The sequence below is a fragment of the Cervus elaphus genome, chromosome 11 (assembly GCF_910594005.1).
Source record: "Cervus elaphus chromosome 11, mCerEla1.1, whole genome shotgun sequence".
In the NCBI taxonomy this organism is placed as follows: domain Eukaryota; kingdom Metazoa; phylum Chordata; class Mammalia; order Artiodactyla; family Cervidae; genus Cervus; species Cervus elaphus.
Window position 1 is genome coordinate 11,008,764 of NC_057825.1, and position 16,663 is coordinate 11,025,426.

General features: G+C 52.0%; 1 protein-coding gene across 1 annotated transcript in view; it reads right to left on the bottom strand.

The window, feature by feature from the left end:
- Positions 1-1,160: 1,160 nt before the first annotated feature.
- Positions 1,161-16,663, bottom strand: part of OLFML2A (olfactomedin like 2A) — a 29,014-nt gene continuing 13,511 nt past the window's right edge. The window contains exons 3-8 of the mRNA XM_043916879.1: positions 15,239-15,346; positions 12,220-12,429; positions 9,922-10,168; positions 7,575-7,799; positions 6,329-6,514; positions 1,161-5,444 (exon numbers count right to left, since the gene is read on the bottom strand). Coding sequence (XP_043772814.1) covers positions 4,840-5,444; positions 6,329-6,514; positions 7,575-7,799; positions 9,922-10,168; positions 12,220-12,429; positions 15,239-15,346 — 1,581 coding nt within the window. The 3' untranslated portion in view covers positions 1,161-4,839. The remainder of the gene's footprint in view (positions 5,445-6,328; positions 6,515-7,574; positions 7,800-9,921; positions 10,169-12,219; positions 12,430-15,238; positions 15,347-16,663) is intronic.

Here is a 16,663-nt window from a genome sequence, read left to right on the forward strand (position 1 = left end):
CAGGGGACCACTGTCCTGGGCAGAGTAACGCAAAGCTGATGCAAAGTTGGGGAGATTGGGGCGGAGAACAGATGGGACTGGTGCTGGTGAGGAGCCAGAGTTGGAGGTCATGGTCCAGATTACCTAAAACCCAGCCATGTTTGGCTTGCTTGGGACTAGGATCGGCCCCATTGGGGTCTGGGTGGAAAAAGGGATGTATCCCGGTCAGTCTCTGCTATGGCAGGAGTGGCACTGTGCTTCTGACTTGTCTGTCCTGTGGGGATTGGGCTGAACAAGGGTGTGTATGTGTGTGTTTGGGAAGCCAGTCTAAACCCAAGCCACCCATCGGTGGTTTGATTGCTCCTTGGAGGTACCTAAGCCACCATGTGAAGGGCCATTAAGTCACATGGGAGAAGCTATTCTCTTTCAATCTCATCCCTCTGATTACATCAATGACATGTCCACATTCTGCTTGCTTGCCCTTTACATCCCCTGAACATTCGCTAATCTTTTTTTTACACAAAGACCTTGGGCCTGCTTCAGAGGCATGGTGTCCAGCGAGACTGCGTGTTCTCAGCATCACATTCTGATCACCTTGTGTTTGTGGTCACTGGCTTTCTTTTACTATTGTAAAAAAGCTTATCCCTAAACAATTTTTTTAAAGATTTTTTTGTTCTCATTTTTGCTAACAGCTTATAAAGCTTCCCTTTGAAATAAAATTAGTAAAAAGAATGAAATGATTGAAAAAAGAGATAACAAAGCATACTGAAGATGGTAAAGGGAAATGAGACAAAAGTCACATGCATGACTGAGGTTTGAGAAACATCATTTAGTGATGCTCAAGGCCCCCTCCCCGATTCCACATACTGTCTTTTCCCAGGAAAACAATTCTTTTTGTTCTTACCTTCAGCCCCATGTCCCCTGATCTGGGATGCTCTCTCTTTGCAGCTAAAGGTGGGGCTGCAAGGTAGTGTCTGTACCTTTGGGAATGGCTTGTTTCTCCTCTACCCTGGGAGGGGCCTGGTTTTCAGCGTGACTTGGGTTCTTGTGACTTAGTTCATTTTCCAGATCAGTTTCTAGCAACAAGGCCAATTCTTATAACAAACTAAGTATTGTTTAAAAGTTATGAAATGTCTGTGTTATGGTAAGGATGCAGATAACATTGAATCAAGACTTCTAAATTAAACTTTTGATCATGTATTTATTTCGGTTTCGTCCACCTTGGTGCAAAAAAAGATACTGTGGCAATTTACAAAAATAGATAAAATACAATAAAGAGATCAGGGTAAAGGCAAAAGCAGAAAGCTAGAATGAAGCCAGAGTCCAGTAGGAGACTCAGTACAATGGCTGTTAAAAATAACCTCAAGTTCAACTTTAAGCTTCCCAGTAGCCAAAGCAAAGAAGAAAACTGACTGGTTACAAAATTCTTAACAACAGTTAGTTTTGGGCTTTGGTGTAAAAACAGACCTGGTTCAACTCTTGACTCTACTTCTTGTTAGATTCGTGACCCTGAGCAGGTTGCTTAACCTATTTGAACTTGAGGTTCATCCCCTGTAATGGGGAAAAGTAATGCCAACCGTGGGGCTCCCGGGTGGATTAGTGATACTGTAGATAAAGTTGCCTTCTAGCTCTAGGAGGGTACTGCTTGGGCCCTCAGCTGCCCTGTGTCCTCACTGAACTGCAAGTCTTCAGCCATAAAAAGGAGTTGACATCTGTCCCCTCTGACAGTCCCTACCCTGCCCGTATGTGAAGCCTGTGAGAAGCATAGATGGATTCGAACCTAGGACTTCCCAACTCTTACCCAGGGCTCCCTGATAACCATCCTGGGCTGTGTCCTCCTGTAACCAGAGTGGTTTCCAATGTTGTCAAGGAGGAAAAGATGCTTTAGAACAAACCGGCTTTCAGAAGCCCTCAAGTCATTCCCAGGAAACCCCACCCCACCTCCTAGCCTTACCTTTAGGGTGCCTCCCAAGGCAGAAGCCTCCTTCTTTTCTCCCCAGACAGAGCAAATTAAATATTAAGGCCTAGAATTCTCTCACGAGGAATCAAAGGTAGCAGTCAAAGCCCCTTCCTGTATCATATTGTTCAGAAACGCCAGAGATGGCTTTCTTTGCCTTCACAGCTGAGGTCGGCAGGAAAAGCTGTCTCTCCCCTTCTTTAAGTACCTGCCATCAAACATAGTAAATCCCACAACAAAAGCTCTTCCCTGCCTCCCATCACCGATAGGACAAAATCCAATTGTCTTAGAATTTCCTTTCCTCTCCTTTATATTCGACTTCATTCCAAATGTGATTGGAGGGAGTCGCTCCTTGGTTTGGCATTCAAGGCTCTTTACGAGCGGACCCCAACCTCCTTCTTGGGTCTCCTATGCAGATGCAATTCATGACTTGGCTACACTGGTTAAAAGAAACAAGCACTAATTCTGGAGCTGCTGCGAGAGAGATACACAATTGACAAGAAACACATACTAACCAGCCGTGAAAACCTGACTCTGCTACAGAGTAAATTGCTTGCTTGGGTGAGTCCCTTCACCTCAGTTTTCCCGTCTGTAAAATGGGCACACACAGAGTATATACCTTCCACTGTTGTGAAGGTGCACATGACTTTCTTAGCCTACTGTTGATGTTCACATTATATTACCTGACTTGGAAACCTGGCTTTCCACTTAACTGCCTCCACTTAACTTCTCTGGGCACCAGTCTGACTACCTGTAAAACGAGGAAGATAACTGTACCTACAATGTAACCCACATACAAGGACCTGAAAGCAGAAGGGGATAAGTGAATATTTAGAGGCTGCCACCAGCATCCTGTCCCCGAGAAAACCATTTTGCTTGTCCTTTTTCAAAATCAGTCCATTCTAACTTTCCCTTTTCTAAGACTAATGGGAAAAGAGGAGCCTGAACACTTCTCACATGGTTGGGCTGTGATATCACAAAGCACTGAGTCTTCTAAGACCCACACCCAGGGCCAAGGGAAGTGCTGGGACTTGCAGCCCCCAAAGAGCCTGTACGCGCAGCCCTTGGAGTTCCGCTGGGTGGGGGTGCCTGGATGAGTCCGCTACTATGAGTCAGGCCTGGCTCGGCTGGGCGTCATCATTCCCCTTTATTTTGGGGGTGAGTTATAGCTTAAACAAAATAACGTCACCTGACAATGTCTGAAAGAAGTGTATTCTGCACAAAATGCATTTCCTTACACTCCAGGGTATGCAGCTGAATTTCCCAACGTGGCAGCTGGGTGTTCACACAGACAGACACCTGGGAGCGGGCACGGGGACTAAAGGAAAGAGCAGGGTCCGGGGTTGTGTCGAGATCAGCTGTGAACTCCCCTCAAACGTGCTGGGATGGCTTGAGTGCTGGGTGGTTTATGGCCTAGCAGCCTCCAAGCCTGGAGAATAAAGGATATGGACAAAGCCATTCTGGAGGGAGGTTGGCTGTGTCCCATTCCCAGAGTGGCCCTCTGAGCCCTTTCTTCTTTGTTGATGCAAGAAGTCAGGCTGGAGAACTTCTTCCAGCTCTAAAAATGTTGTTCAAAGCAGACAGGGACAGACCTGAAGGTCTGATCCTCTGGGCTGCCCGGGACTGAGGCTCAGGGATGCCCACCTGTGCATTTTCAGCCCCAAGTTGGACTCCGGGCACCCTGGCCTCAATATCTCCTAAGCCAGGAAAAGCCTGACCCACAGACCCCTTTCTCCTTCCCTCCCAGCTTCCACCCCCTGGGTCTTCCCTGCCACCAGAAGGTCCAAAACCTCCTCTGTGCTGGCTGCCCAGATCTCAGCCTCCCCCCAGCCTCCCAGGCCAGCCCATCTAAAGACCAGGTTAGGACTGCCAAGGAAGAGGAAACCTGTTTCATCCTGGTACTGCCCAGCCTCAGGCTTAGGGTCTTGCTCATGGCAGACCTGGAGTATCCCTGAGTGCACATAGGTTATGGGTTCAAAGGCCCAAAGAGAAAGGACAAGGTGGACCCCAGGCCCAAAGGCTCTAGGAGGTAACGGGGAGAGGTCCCACAGCCTGGGTATGTGGCTGGAGCCAGCACTTCTGGGTAGAGAGGGAGCCCCAGGGCCTGGCCCAGTTCCCCACTCTGGTAGAGTTGTGCTGGCAGGCAGCTGCCTGCAGCCTTCTCAGCTGCTGCCTCAGAAACAAATGACGGCACTGATGAAGAATAAGAGAAAATAAAAATGAGTACAGAGGGAGGGGGTCTTGGAATGGGGGCTGGTATTTTTTTCTCGGGGTGTGGTTTCTGCTCAGTGGCTGGGTGACTGTGGAGGTTTGGAATGCGGTCGGACAGCGGGTGGGGATGGGGGACTGGCCAAAGGCAAGGAACAAGGGCATTAGCCAAAGGGCCCAAAGCCCCTGGGCCACCAGCAGCTCAGTCAGAACAGGGGCCTGGGATGGCATGCAGAGCCGGCCTCCACCCAACACTAGTGTGTTGATCCCAAAGGTTTCAAGTAGCCCCTGGGAAGGGAGACAGACTTGAGAGGACAAGAAAAACCAGGGGAGAGGGAAGAGGGTTGGAGGCAGGGGAGAGCATGGTCAGGTCTCATCTGTAAAGTGGGCTAGCCTGATCCAGATGGAGGCCTCAGTCTGCTCATCTGTTGAATGGGCTTAACTGCCTCTACCTCCAAGGGTGTCAAGATTAAGTGTGTTAGTGCACGTGAAGCTCTTGACAGTACTCTGCAGGTGGAAGCAGTTATTACTCCACTGGGTGCTAAGGAAGGCTGATCCTTGCTAAGCCACCTGCCTAGCACCTAGCCCTGGGCCTGGCCCCCAGTAAATGTTTGCTAAGGGAGTCTCTTGCAGGAGTCGCTGTGGGGAGCCCCCATGCCCACAGCCACTCCTCTCCTGTGAGGCCAGGTTCCCACTCAGACCACGAAGTGGAGGGTGTAGGTGAGCTGGTGGCCGTTGTCCCAGGCATAGAGCACCCGCTCCTTGGGGTTGTAGTCGATCTGGGTGGTGTAGGCGTGCTCGTTGAGGAAGGGCAGCTGCAGGCGGGCATCGGTGCCCGTGTGCGTATCGAAGGCATAGGCCACGTGGCCCTCCCGCTGGTTGTACGTGTCCACGGCATACAGGATGCCGCACACCAGGAAGCAGTTCCCATACGAGTTCCGCCGCAGCCGCGTCTTCCACGTGGTCTCGCGCTGCAGGGACAGGTCGCCGGGGTCCAGGCGGCTCAGCACGATCACCTCGGACTGAGCCTCGTCACGATCATCCACGGCAGGGTAAATGACCCACAGGCCGCTCTCGTCCACGGCGAAGTCGATGTCCGAGTGGCCGCGCCACTTCCAGGGTGTGGTGTCCTCGTATACCACGTCCGGCAGCAGCGCCCAGGAGGCTACGAAGCGCTGCCGCAGGTCATACTTGATGATGTTCTTGGTGAAGGCGCGGTTGTAGTAGAAGGCGCCCTGGTACACCACGTGGCCCGTGCCGATCCAATTGTAGGGCAGCTTGTACATGTTACTCCAGCGGCCTGCGTGCAGGGAGCGGATGGTCACACCAGAGCCTCTGGGAAAAACCCTCAGCTCAGCCCAGGAACCGGCAAACAATGGAAACGGAGTGAGCCGTGGGCCTGGAGCTGGGCCAGTTATCTCCCCCCATCAAGACATTATCCCATTTGCCAGGGAGTAAATGGGGGCTCAGAGGGTTCAAGGTTACCAGTTGTGGGACAGCATAGGCCAGGCTGATAAGAGGGCATTTGCCCATGCCCTTCTTGCTGCCTAGACTGCCATTTCCCATCCTGTCTGCCTGGGGAATGCCTCAGCATCACATCCTCCGGGAAGTCTTCCCTGGTCTCCAGGCTGGGCTCCCACAGCCCCAAGGCCTCCCTCTATCACTATATCCAAGTTGTCTCTTGAAGCTTTTGCCACACACATCAGATTGTACATTTCTGGAGGGCAGGTCATGTCTAACTGACCCTTTCCCCCATCATGTTCCAGATGTGATAATAAAATTTCTGCCCTTCCCTGTCCAGACCTGAAGCTCCTGTAAGCCCTGGGGCTCTGCTAACCTTTAAGACAGAGTGATAACCCCCCACCTCGTGGAGTTCTGGAGATACCATGAGTTGATACACACAGGTGATTAGCACATAATAAGCACTCAGCGAGTGCTGCAAACAAGATGGACGTGGTCTTGCCCTCGTGAGTGTCATTTACTGTCAAGGGTAACAGTACTCAGAGTTTCCACTTAGGGGGTGCCCCCAGACTCCCCTTCTTGGGGTGGCTGACCATTCAGAGCTAGGCCAGGCTGGGGAAGCCTGGACCACAGGAAACCAGAAGGCAAATAAGGGCCATGTCTCCAGGGGAGCCCTCCCTAGGCTCCCCGGCCTGCCCCCTTCCCCTTTCAGGGGCCCCCCACCTTGCTTGAAGTTCTCCAGGTTGCGGAATTCCACCAGGCTGTTTCCATAGTAGTAATTGGTGACATAGATCCTGTCATCCCTGGCAGCAGGGTCCTTCATCCAGGCTCCCTCATGGCGCCCATAGCTGTGGTGTCTCACAGGGGGGTCCACGGCCCGGAGGGTGCCCTCACAGCTCGCCTCTCTGCCTGTGGGGAGCGAGGGGTGCAGCATTTGGTACACACACCCACAGGCCCTGAGCCAAAGCAACAGTCCTGGGAACGTCATCTGGGTCATTCTTAAATCCCCTCTGAGATTTTGTTTGTAGCCTTATTATTATTATTTTTTTCTTTCTTCATAATCAAAGCAATGTCTCCTCATTGTAGAAAACAGAATATTCAGAAAAGGAAAAGGTAGAAAATAAAAATCACTCAAAACTCTGTTATTCAAAGAAACTGTTAAACATGCTGTACTTCCTTCCTTTTCTTATTTTCTCTGCATGTGTAGCCATGCAGAGACACTTAAAAAGCACCAGCATTCTTTTGCACACACAGTTTTGTGTATCCTGTTTTTTCCCTCCACTGAGCAATCTCTCACATCATTAAATGACCTTTTAACGACGTGATTTCAAGGTTCCACCAGACCGCCAGACAGCTGTGCCACTGAATTAATTTAACCATCCCCTCAGTGTTAGACTTTGAGATTATTTTTAGTTTTCTGACATTAGAAATCGGCCGCAAGGAAACCAGTTAAGCTGTAGCTGCTGTCCACATATCTGATGGATCCTTTAGGAAAGATTCCTAGAAGTGGAATGCACATGGACCAAAGTAGGGAATGGTTTTAAGGCTTGTTATCAAAGGCAGCCAAGATGCCCTCCAGAAGGATGGGCTCAGTGACTTAATTAGGAAGATTTCTACCTAAGACATACGCCAAAACTACAAACATGGACATAAAAAACAGGGCCAGAGACTATCCAGAAGTAAAAATAGTTGCTGGATTTGATGATAGGATTCTAGGTGATGTTTTAAGAGGAATTTATTGAGAACACTATCTGTTTCCCTGTAAATGTGGTCAGGCTTTTCCTACAAAGATCAGATAGCCAACATTTTAGACTTTCCAGACCACATATTTCTGTTCCATATTCTTTTTTTTAAATAACCCTTAAAATATGTAAAAACTATTCTTAGCTCAAGGGCTGTACAAAAGCAGGCTGCAGGTTGTTTTTGGCCTACGGGCAGGAGTTTGCTGACCCCTGTGAGGGTTACTCACCTTGACTGGGGACTTCTGGGCGTGGAGGTGGCTCAGTGAGCAGGGGCCTGGTGGTGGGGGTGGGGGTGGGAGTGGGATCCGAAGCAGGGGTGCCGGGGGCCAAGTCCGCTCCCTCAGGGGCCGGGGGCGCAGCGTCCTCACGCTCTGCCGAGTTGGGCTCGGGTGGCCGGCCCTCCACCCTGGGCGGCAGCTGCTCCAGCCAGGAAGTGCCCTTGAGGGCGTTGTCTGTGAAGAGAAGACCCCGTGTTCACATCGAGCAGCACCCACCGCTGCCCGGGATCCTCCCCAGGCCCACCGGGCTGCCAGTGCTGGGGCTATGGGGGAGAGGAGGGGGTGGCCCCTGAGGAGTGAAAAGCCTTGAAAAGTGGGAAGTGGGGAGGGCTTCATGGTCAGCAGACTGGCTGTAAGCCCCTCGGGTGAGTGGCCTTGGCCAAGTCCCCTGTCTAGGTGGGCCTCAGCCTCCCCTTCTATGAAATGAGAGTCGTGAGGTCTACCACATCAAGCTGTTGTATCGATTAGAGAAAAATGTATATGAGACATTTGCACAGATCCTGGTAAATAATGAGGTGCCGGACCTGAGACCTCTTTCCCTCCTAAAGAAACACTTTGTACCAATGTTTTCATTTCCTGGATCCAATTTCAGGAGGCAGAAACCCCTGCTCCCATATTACAGACATTGTCTTTGTCTGGAACCACCCTCTAGTTTCTCTCATCCGGGATTTGACACCGCAGGTAGGGTAGGGCAGGTGTGGCCAGCTTCTCATCCCCTCTGGACCCCAGGTCTCTGTCCCCTTGTTCATCTCCTAAGTCCCATCTCTCAGCTTGCTTGCCCTCCCTTCTTCTTCCACCCCTGCTGGCACGGGCTGTACCAGGGACTTCTTCAGCTCCATAGAACTGGTTGGGAGCATCTCCGGGTCATCCCTGACCCACGCTCCCCTGGGTTGGAATGGTTGGGGTCTGGGCAGGGAAAGCAGTAAGACTCAGGGCACAGAGCAGGGGACAAAAATTCTGCAGCTTCTGGGTTGCAGTCCCACTAACTCGCTGCGAAACCTGGAGGTGGTCACATCACCTCTCTGAGCTCGTTTCCTCTCCTGGATCAAGTGCAAAAGCACGTGTTTAAGGATTCAAAGCTGTGATACCAGAAACAAAGGAATTGTGCTGTCGTTACTGCAGTGGTAGGGCCCCCAGAGATGTACTGAGGCTCATGTGACTTCTACCTTGTCTCTTCCTGCTGGGCTTCCTCTTTGCACGGGGTGTAGCCAGGCCCCACTGGGGAGCAGCCCCTGGAATCTCTAGGGTATGAAGGCACACCCTCTGGTCATCGGGCCTCAGTGGGGCCCAACCTTGGCACCCAGCCAGGGCAGGGCTTGTTCCCACAGGCCTCACTGGCAGAGTCAGATGCCTGCAGCTGTTCATGGGCAGGGCCCTGGCCAGGGGTCAGCGGCTCTACACGGTGGCCAGGCTGAACTGGCAGGACTCAGAGCTGGCAGCTGGCACCAGGAGCTGGGAGAAGAGGCCCCTGAGATCTGAGAGACCAAGAATTGAGGGGCTCTTGGGAGACTGGTCCCTCACAGTTCCACTCCTGGTCCCCCTGGGCATGGGCTAGGCAGGACAGCCTCAGCGGAGGAGGTGATCAGCAGGACCCAGAAAGGGGAAGCAGGCTGGGGACACCTCTCAGGGACATCAGAGGAGAGCAGGCATCTGGGGAGGAGCTCAGAGGGAGGATCACACCAGTGGGGATGGCCCAGAAATCTGGGTACTCTTGGAACTTTTGTCTCTTGTTTTTCGATTATTTCATTGCACTTCACCGAGATCTGGTAGGGAGCTGTAAGAAAGAGACAAGAGTCTGTGGGCTCTTCTTTGGGGGGAAGAGAGTGGGACGTGCTGGAGAGGCCATTCACTCCAACGCCAGTCTGGGCATGGGGGCTGCCGCAGAGGCCCCGGGGCCCTTCCCAGAACCCTGGCCTGGCCCCTGCGTTCTCCCGCCCCACCAGAGGCAGCTGCTTGGTTATGCGTGTGCTTTCCCCGCTAGACTAGGGGCTTCATGTTAGGCGGAATGTCTGGAAGGTACAGCGCACACATAGTGAACCTTCAGCAAATCTTTCAATGAAGGAGGAAAAGTCCAGTGAGAATGGAGACAACTAGAAATACTGCAGGGGGGCTTCACATTGATTTTATCATTTCATCCCCACCCGACAACCCCAGGGGGGGATTATCCCATTGTGTGGATGAGCAAAGGGCACCAACCTGTAAACCCCGGAGCTGAGATCTGGGGCAGTCTGCAGAAGAGATCCTGGGTCCCTGTAGGGCCCCTACTCCCCAAGGTTCCAATCTTCCTCCAACTCACCAGCCATGGCCTCGGTTGTGTCCTTCCTGCCCGCCTTGTAGTAGGTGATGCCTCGGATCACGGCCTGCTGCTGGGCCAGGGCCCGGGGCTTGGCTGTGGGCTGGGGGAATCTGCCTTTGCCCTCCTTCTTCAGCCTCTCCACCTTCAGCAGCTTCTCCTTAGGAGGTTTCGAGAGGCCCTTGTCAACAAAGCTCTTCTGCACACTGCCATATTTGTTGTTGTCTTTGCCTTTCCCTCCAGCTGTGTCCTAGGGGAGAAGGGGAGTCTCAGGCTTGGAGGGTGGTAGAAGGAATGTTTCAGTGGGTCAGGGAGGCTCAGCCTGTGGGGGCTGGTGGCGGTCAGGTGGCTCCAGGCCCTGTGTCCCAGGTGCTCATGAATTCACAGCTCTCCTCCCATAGTGGTGACATCCATGACCAGTGTGTGCCTTGGTTTCCCCATACAGCTCTCTAGTTCCCCGGTAGGCTTGAAGCCCAGCCTGATAGGTTAGATTCCTGTTAGATTCCCAATTCCTGTTCACTCTGCCTGGGGGGTAGACTGCAATGGTCAGCTCCCCGGGGAGGTCAGCTTCCCACCCGTCCCTCTCACTCATTGGTCTTTGTGCGTGAGCAGCGAGAGGTTCTCAGGCCCTCCTGACCAATTCATCTCAGTGTGCCTGGAATTTTCCCAGTTAGTGCTGAAAGTCCCGTATCCTGGGAAACCCTTCATTCCTGGGCCGACTGGGATGGTTGGTCACCAGGGCATTGACCTTAGGGCATGCTGTTTCTAACATTTTGACAATTTCGTTATTATGGCTTCCTTATAAATGCATCTGATGCTGGCTTGGCACGCGAACACAGGGCCTGTGACATCACCCATTGTTAGGCAGGATCTCCAAGAGATACAGCAAGGACGGAATCTAGACCTTCTGTGCCACTGCCCCAGCAGGACTCATTCTGGCTCTGGAACTGGCACAGAATGAGCAGGAAGCCAGCTCAGGGCCGAGGCTCCGGGCTTCCTCCCTGCTTTATCAGCATCTAGGTGGTCCTTGCTGCAGACACAGATGGTCCCATCATCAAAATGTCAGCACGGGAGGCCAAGGGGTGGAGAGGAAGAGCATGGGCTTGGCCGTTACACAGGCCCGGGCTCCATCAAGGCCGCCTTCTCCGAGTGACCCTGTTCCATGTTTCCTCATCTGCCAAACTGGCAACGAGCATCCGTCCTCGCAGGTCGTGTGGGCTTTGCTGAGACAATGTCTGTGAAGAAGTCAGCTCCCTTCTTCCCGCACTCATCAGAAAACAAGGCCATTGAGGGAGCGCTGGGGGCTGTGTCCTGCACGTGGTGACTGATCAAAGGAGCCAATGGAACTAAAGTCTAGTCTGTGTTCCATCTGCCAAGGCACACATCCTGGTGTGTGTCAGTCAAAGGAAGGAACCTTAGAATAATTCATCCACCCAAAGAGGACCCTCCTTTTTTTTTTTTAAACTTGTTTTGGTTGCCCTGAATCTTCGTTGCTGTGCAAGGACTTAGCAGTTGCTATCCTCAAGCTTAGTTGCAGTATATGGGATCTTAGTTCCCCAGCCAGGGATGCAACTCGAGCCCACTGCATTGGGAACTCAGAGTCTTATCCACTGGACCAGCAGTGAGGTCCCTCCCTCTTCTAATTTATTTGAATTAGAAGAATTAGTCTTTTCTGCAATCTGTCTGGCTAGAGGAGGGCCTTTTTCAAATTTGCCCAAAGGTGTGTTATATGTCATGGATGGCTCTGCCTGGTGATAAAAAGCAGCGCCTTTGCTCGCTTTGGGAGCTGAGTTTGAAGATGGAAGGCTGGGTGTTTGCTGCAGGAGGTCTCCGCCCCACAGTCAATGGGTTGCACGAAGAAGTGGTTATCAGTTGGCTCAGGTCCCAGAGGCATTGCCCACATACACCCCCTGCCCCCCTCAGAAGAACTGATGCAGCCAGGGGCCCAGCCATAGCAGGTGAGGTTACAAGTGGTTGTGTGGCAGGTGACCTGGTTCCCCTAGGACCAGGCAGAGAGGGTCATCTCTGCAACCTTGTCCCCACTGGTTTGGAACCAGGAGTGAGAATACTGCCAAACACCTGGAGCCCCATGTCCGCTCCCAGCTCACCTGTGTTGACTGCTTACTGCACACCAGGCACCCCCTCACCCCCCACCCTGCCAGGGACTCTCCCACTGGGCCAGCCCTCAGCCCCAACCCACGACCCCAAACCCCCACCCAGCTGGCCCTCAGGGCCGAGGTCCCGGCACACTGTGCTCCCAGCCCACCCACCTCAGGCCCCATCACCAGAGCCTGGCGTCACCTGAGCCTTGCTGCCGGCGCCGGGGGCCGGGGCGGCGGCGGGCGCCGTGGCCGCGTCCTTCTGCAGCAGCTGGAGGCCCAGGCTGGAGAGCTCCTTCTTGATGCTCATCATGATGGCTGAGTGGTTCTCGTAGTGCTTCAGCTGCTCGCTGAAGTGGCGCATGCTCTCCCTCACCACCTCGTTCTCCCGGCTCAGGTTGGCCTTGATGCTCTGTGGGGGCGGGACTCGAGGTCTTTCCAGTCTCCGGGCTGTCTCCCACCCTGGGGCACACCCCAGCTTCTGCCATCAGGCTTTGCCAACTCAGTCTCCCGAGCAGGGCCCAGGGGAATGGGTGGGGCGGCACCCAAGAGCAGGGGTGAAATAATGCATGCTGCTCGGAGACCCTGTGGTTATTAACTTTAATTTAAAAACTGCATGAATGAACAAATAGGAAATATGTTCATACTACTAAGTTAAAGGATACAAATGGATAGAAAATCTATGTCTCCCATCCACCTGTTTCTGGGTTAACTGTGATGGCGTTCTTTCTTTTTTCTTTTGTTTTTCTTGGCCACGCTGCATGGCTTGCAGGATCTTGCTTCAGACACTGAACCCTGGCAGGGATCGAAGCCCTTGGCAGTGGAAGCTCAGCGTCCTAACCACTGGACTGCGAGGGAATTCCTCTTCTTCCTCCCTCCCTCCTTTCTTCCCTTTCTTCCTTCGTTTCCACTTTGCTTTCTCCCTTGAGTCTATTTTGGGGACTCTTGCACATCTGTGTATACAGTGCTCCTTACACCTTCTACTGACCGCACAGTCTGCCACTGTCTGGATGGACCAAAACGTATTTAGCCAGTCCCTTGTGGATCCACCTTTTAAGTTGCTACCCATCTTTTGCTACTTTAAAATTACCTTTTACATTCACAAGTAATACATAAATATCCCCTTTTGATAAAATAAACATGAACTCATTGGGGTTTTGCTATGGCCTCTGATCCCTTCCTAGTCTCCAAGTCTCCAACTTTTCTCCTGGGTCTGGTTGGCTCCACCCACAGCACCAAGCCCCATCTTCACCCCTACTCTGCTTCTCCTGCCCTGCCTCACTGTCTCCCTCCTGCTGCGGACATTGCCTGGCTTTAGCAGCCCCTAGCCCCACAGGCTTCCCTGGTTTTTCAGATGGTAAAAAATCTGCCTGCAATGCAGGAGACCCAGGTTCCATCCCTGGTTTGGAAAGATCCCCTGGAGAAGGGAATGGCAAACCCACTTCAGTATTCTTGCCTTGAGAAGTCCATGGACAGAGGAGCCTGGTGGGCTACAGTCCATGGGGTCACAAAGAGTTAGACACGACTGAGTGACTAACAGACACACACAGAGCCCCACTCCCACCTGGGTCACAGGGAAGACAGAAGGCAAACCAGTAAGGCAGCTTTCTCAACCTCAGCACTATCGACATTTGTGTGCTGTGGGAATGTCCTGCATTGTAGGATGTCTAGCAGCATCCCCAACCACTGCCCACTAGAACCAACAGCATCTGCCACCCACTCCCCCAAATTGTGACAACCAGAAATGCCTCCAGATACACCAGCTGTCCCCTGGGGAGCAAAATCACACAGGGGTGAGAAGCACTGGCATAAGGGAAGAAAGCAGAGGGAAGCTGGAACCCCAAAGTGCTGCCTGACCTCCGTGATTTTCCCTTAGGCAGAGGGAGCCAGCGCCTCCTGAGGCTGTTCTGTCTCCTCCCAGTGTTAGCAAAAAACGTCTTCTGTTTTCCACAGCTATCACTTAGTGAACAGAAGCAAAACAAAGATAAAGCAAAACAGAAGATAATTTAAAAATCATTTCTTCGTGGCTGCGGAAATCATTGTCTGGCTCCTCCAGATTGTCTGGCTCACAGTTATGTGAAGTGAGTTAACATTTCCTAAGATTACAAAAGGAAAGAAAGGTCAAAGCAGAACTGTAGAACCAACAGCAGGAGAGCCTGGCACGTACTATGCACAGGAAATACTGGGGCACAGTAGAAATGCAACAACTGTTATGATCTTTCTCCCGTGCTGGCACAAAAGAGATACTCACCAAATAATCTTCGAATAGTTAAGACCACCGTGACCCCAGGCTTTGGGGTTCGTAGGGGTTAATCGGGGCTTCCCAGGTGGCACTAGTGGTAAGGAAACTGCGTGCAATGTGGGAGACCCGGGTTCATCCCTGGGTCAGGGAGATCCCCTAGAGAAGGAAATGGCAACCCACTCCAGTATTCTTGCCTGGGAAATCCCATGAACAGAGGAGCCTGGCAGGCTACAGTCCACAGGGTTGCCAAGCTTTGGACATGACTGAAGTGACTTAGCACGCATGCACACAAGGGGTTAATCTCCCCTTGTGGGGCACAGGATGCCCAGGTGCCCCCCTCCCGCTGGAAAGGAAGCCGGAAAGGAAACCCCTCACACCCCTCCTGGCAGCTGCCTATCCCCATGCTCTCAGCAGCCCAGCAGGAACCGGATGCAGGAAACAGGCGGAGGCCAGGCTGTGCCAGCAGACATGCAGACCTCAAACCTGAACCTCCCCACTCACTCAGCTCTGTTTCTATCTTCAAGAGGTGGTGTCAGCCACCTACCCAGCCCTCCGGCACATCTGCCCTGAGCAGGAGAAGACACTTGGCACCTCAGTCTCCATGGCGGGTGGGTCCTTGAACAGCCATGCTGCCTTGGGCCTGGCTGCAGGAGGCTTGGCCAGTCCTTCACAACACTCGTGTTTCACATGAATGGTCGCCCCAGACTTGTGCCCTGGTCTTGGTGAACTGAAGGTGGCTACAAGTTCCAGCCCCCTCCCCCTTTCACACAACCAGCAGGCGCCTCCATTTCTCCACCCAGCCCTCCAGCTTCCTGTAGGCCCTCGAGGCCCAGTCGGATCTCCTCCTCAAAGACTGAACCCTGTGGCCTGCATCTCCTTCTCCCAGCTCCCTCCTGGAATCCAGCTTCTAACAGCTCCCAGGGTCCAGACAGAACTGCCCAGGCAGCAGCCTGGCTGCTGGCTCGAGCCCTGCCCTTACCTCTTCCAACGTGTTCATCTGGGAAGCCACCTTGTGGACGTAGGCGTGCACTTTCATGAGGTCCATGCTGTACAAGGTACCCTCCAGGAGATCCACCATGGACTGCAGCTGCCAGTGAAGGGTGAGAGTTAGGGGGAAGGCACGGTGCGTGGCCTGGCGCAGAGGGTGCAAAGGAGCCCCACCACCCCGTGTGAGCCCCAGAGCCTAGAGCGGTCTGCTTGACTAGACCAAGCCTGCTCGTAACCACAAGAAGAGCTCTCTCAAATTGCCAACATTCATTGGCAAATTGGCAATTCATGGCAATTCAACAGTCAGAAAAAGCAAGGGAATTCCGAAAAAACATCTACTTCTGCTTCATTGACTACACACTGACTATATGAATCACAACAAACTGTGGAAAATTCTTAAACAGGCAGGAATACCAGCCCACCTTACTGTCTCTTGAGAAACCTGTACGCAGGACAAGAAGTAACAGTTAGAACTAGATATAGAACAATGAACTGGTTCAAAATTGGGAAAAGAGAATGTCAAGGTTGTATATGGTCACCTTGCTTATTTAACTTGTATGCAGAGTACATCATGCGAAATGCCGGGCTGGATGAAGCACAAGCTGAAATCAAGATTGCAGGGAGAAGTATCAATAACCTCAGATATGTAGCTGATGACAGAAAGCAGAGAGGACCTAAAGAGCCTCTTGATGAAGGTGAAAGAGGAGAGTAAAAAACTGGCTTAAAACTCAACATTCAAAAAACTAAGATCATGGCATCTGGTCCCTTCACATCACGGCAGATAGATGGGAAAAAAATGGAAACAGTGAGGGACTTTATTTTCTTGGGTTCCAAAATCACTGTGGATGGTGACTGCAGCCATAAAATTAAAAGATGCTTGCTCCTTGAAAGAAAAGCTATGACCAACCTAGACAACATTTTAAAAAGCAGAGATATCACTTTGCTGCAAAGGTCTGTATAGTCAAAGCTATGGTTTTTCCAGTAGTCGTGTATGAATGTGAGAGTTGGACCATAAAGAAGGCTGAGCACTGAAGAATTGATACTTTTGAATTGTGGTGCTGGAGAAGACTCTTGAGAGTCCCTTGGACTGCAAGGAGATCAAACCAGTCCATCCTAAAGGAAATCAACCCTGAATATTCATTGGAAGGACTGATGCTGAGGCTGAAGTTCCAGTACTTCGGCCACCTGATGTGAAGAGCCAACTCATGGAAAAGACCCTGATGCTGGGAAAGATTGAAAGCAGGAGGAGAAGGGGATGACAGAGGATTAGATGGTTGGATGACATCACTGACTCAATGGACATGAGTGTTTTTTTTTAAAGAATTTATTTATTTATTTATTTAGGGCTGCCCTGAGTCTTCATTGCTTTCCGAGGGCTTTCTATAGTTGTGGTGAGTGGGGGCCTCTCATTGCGGTG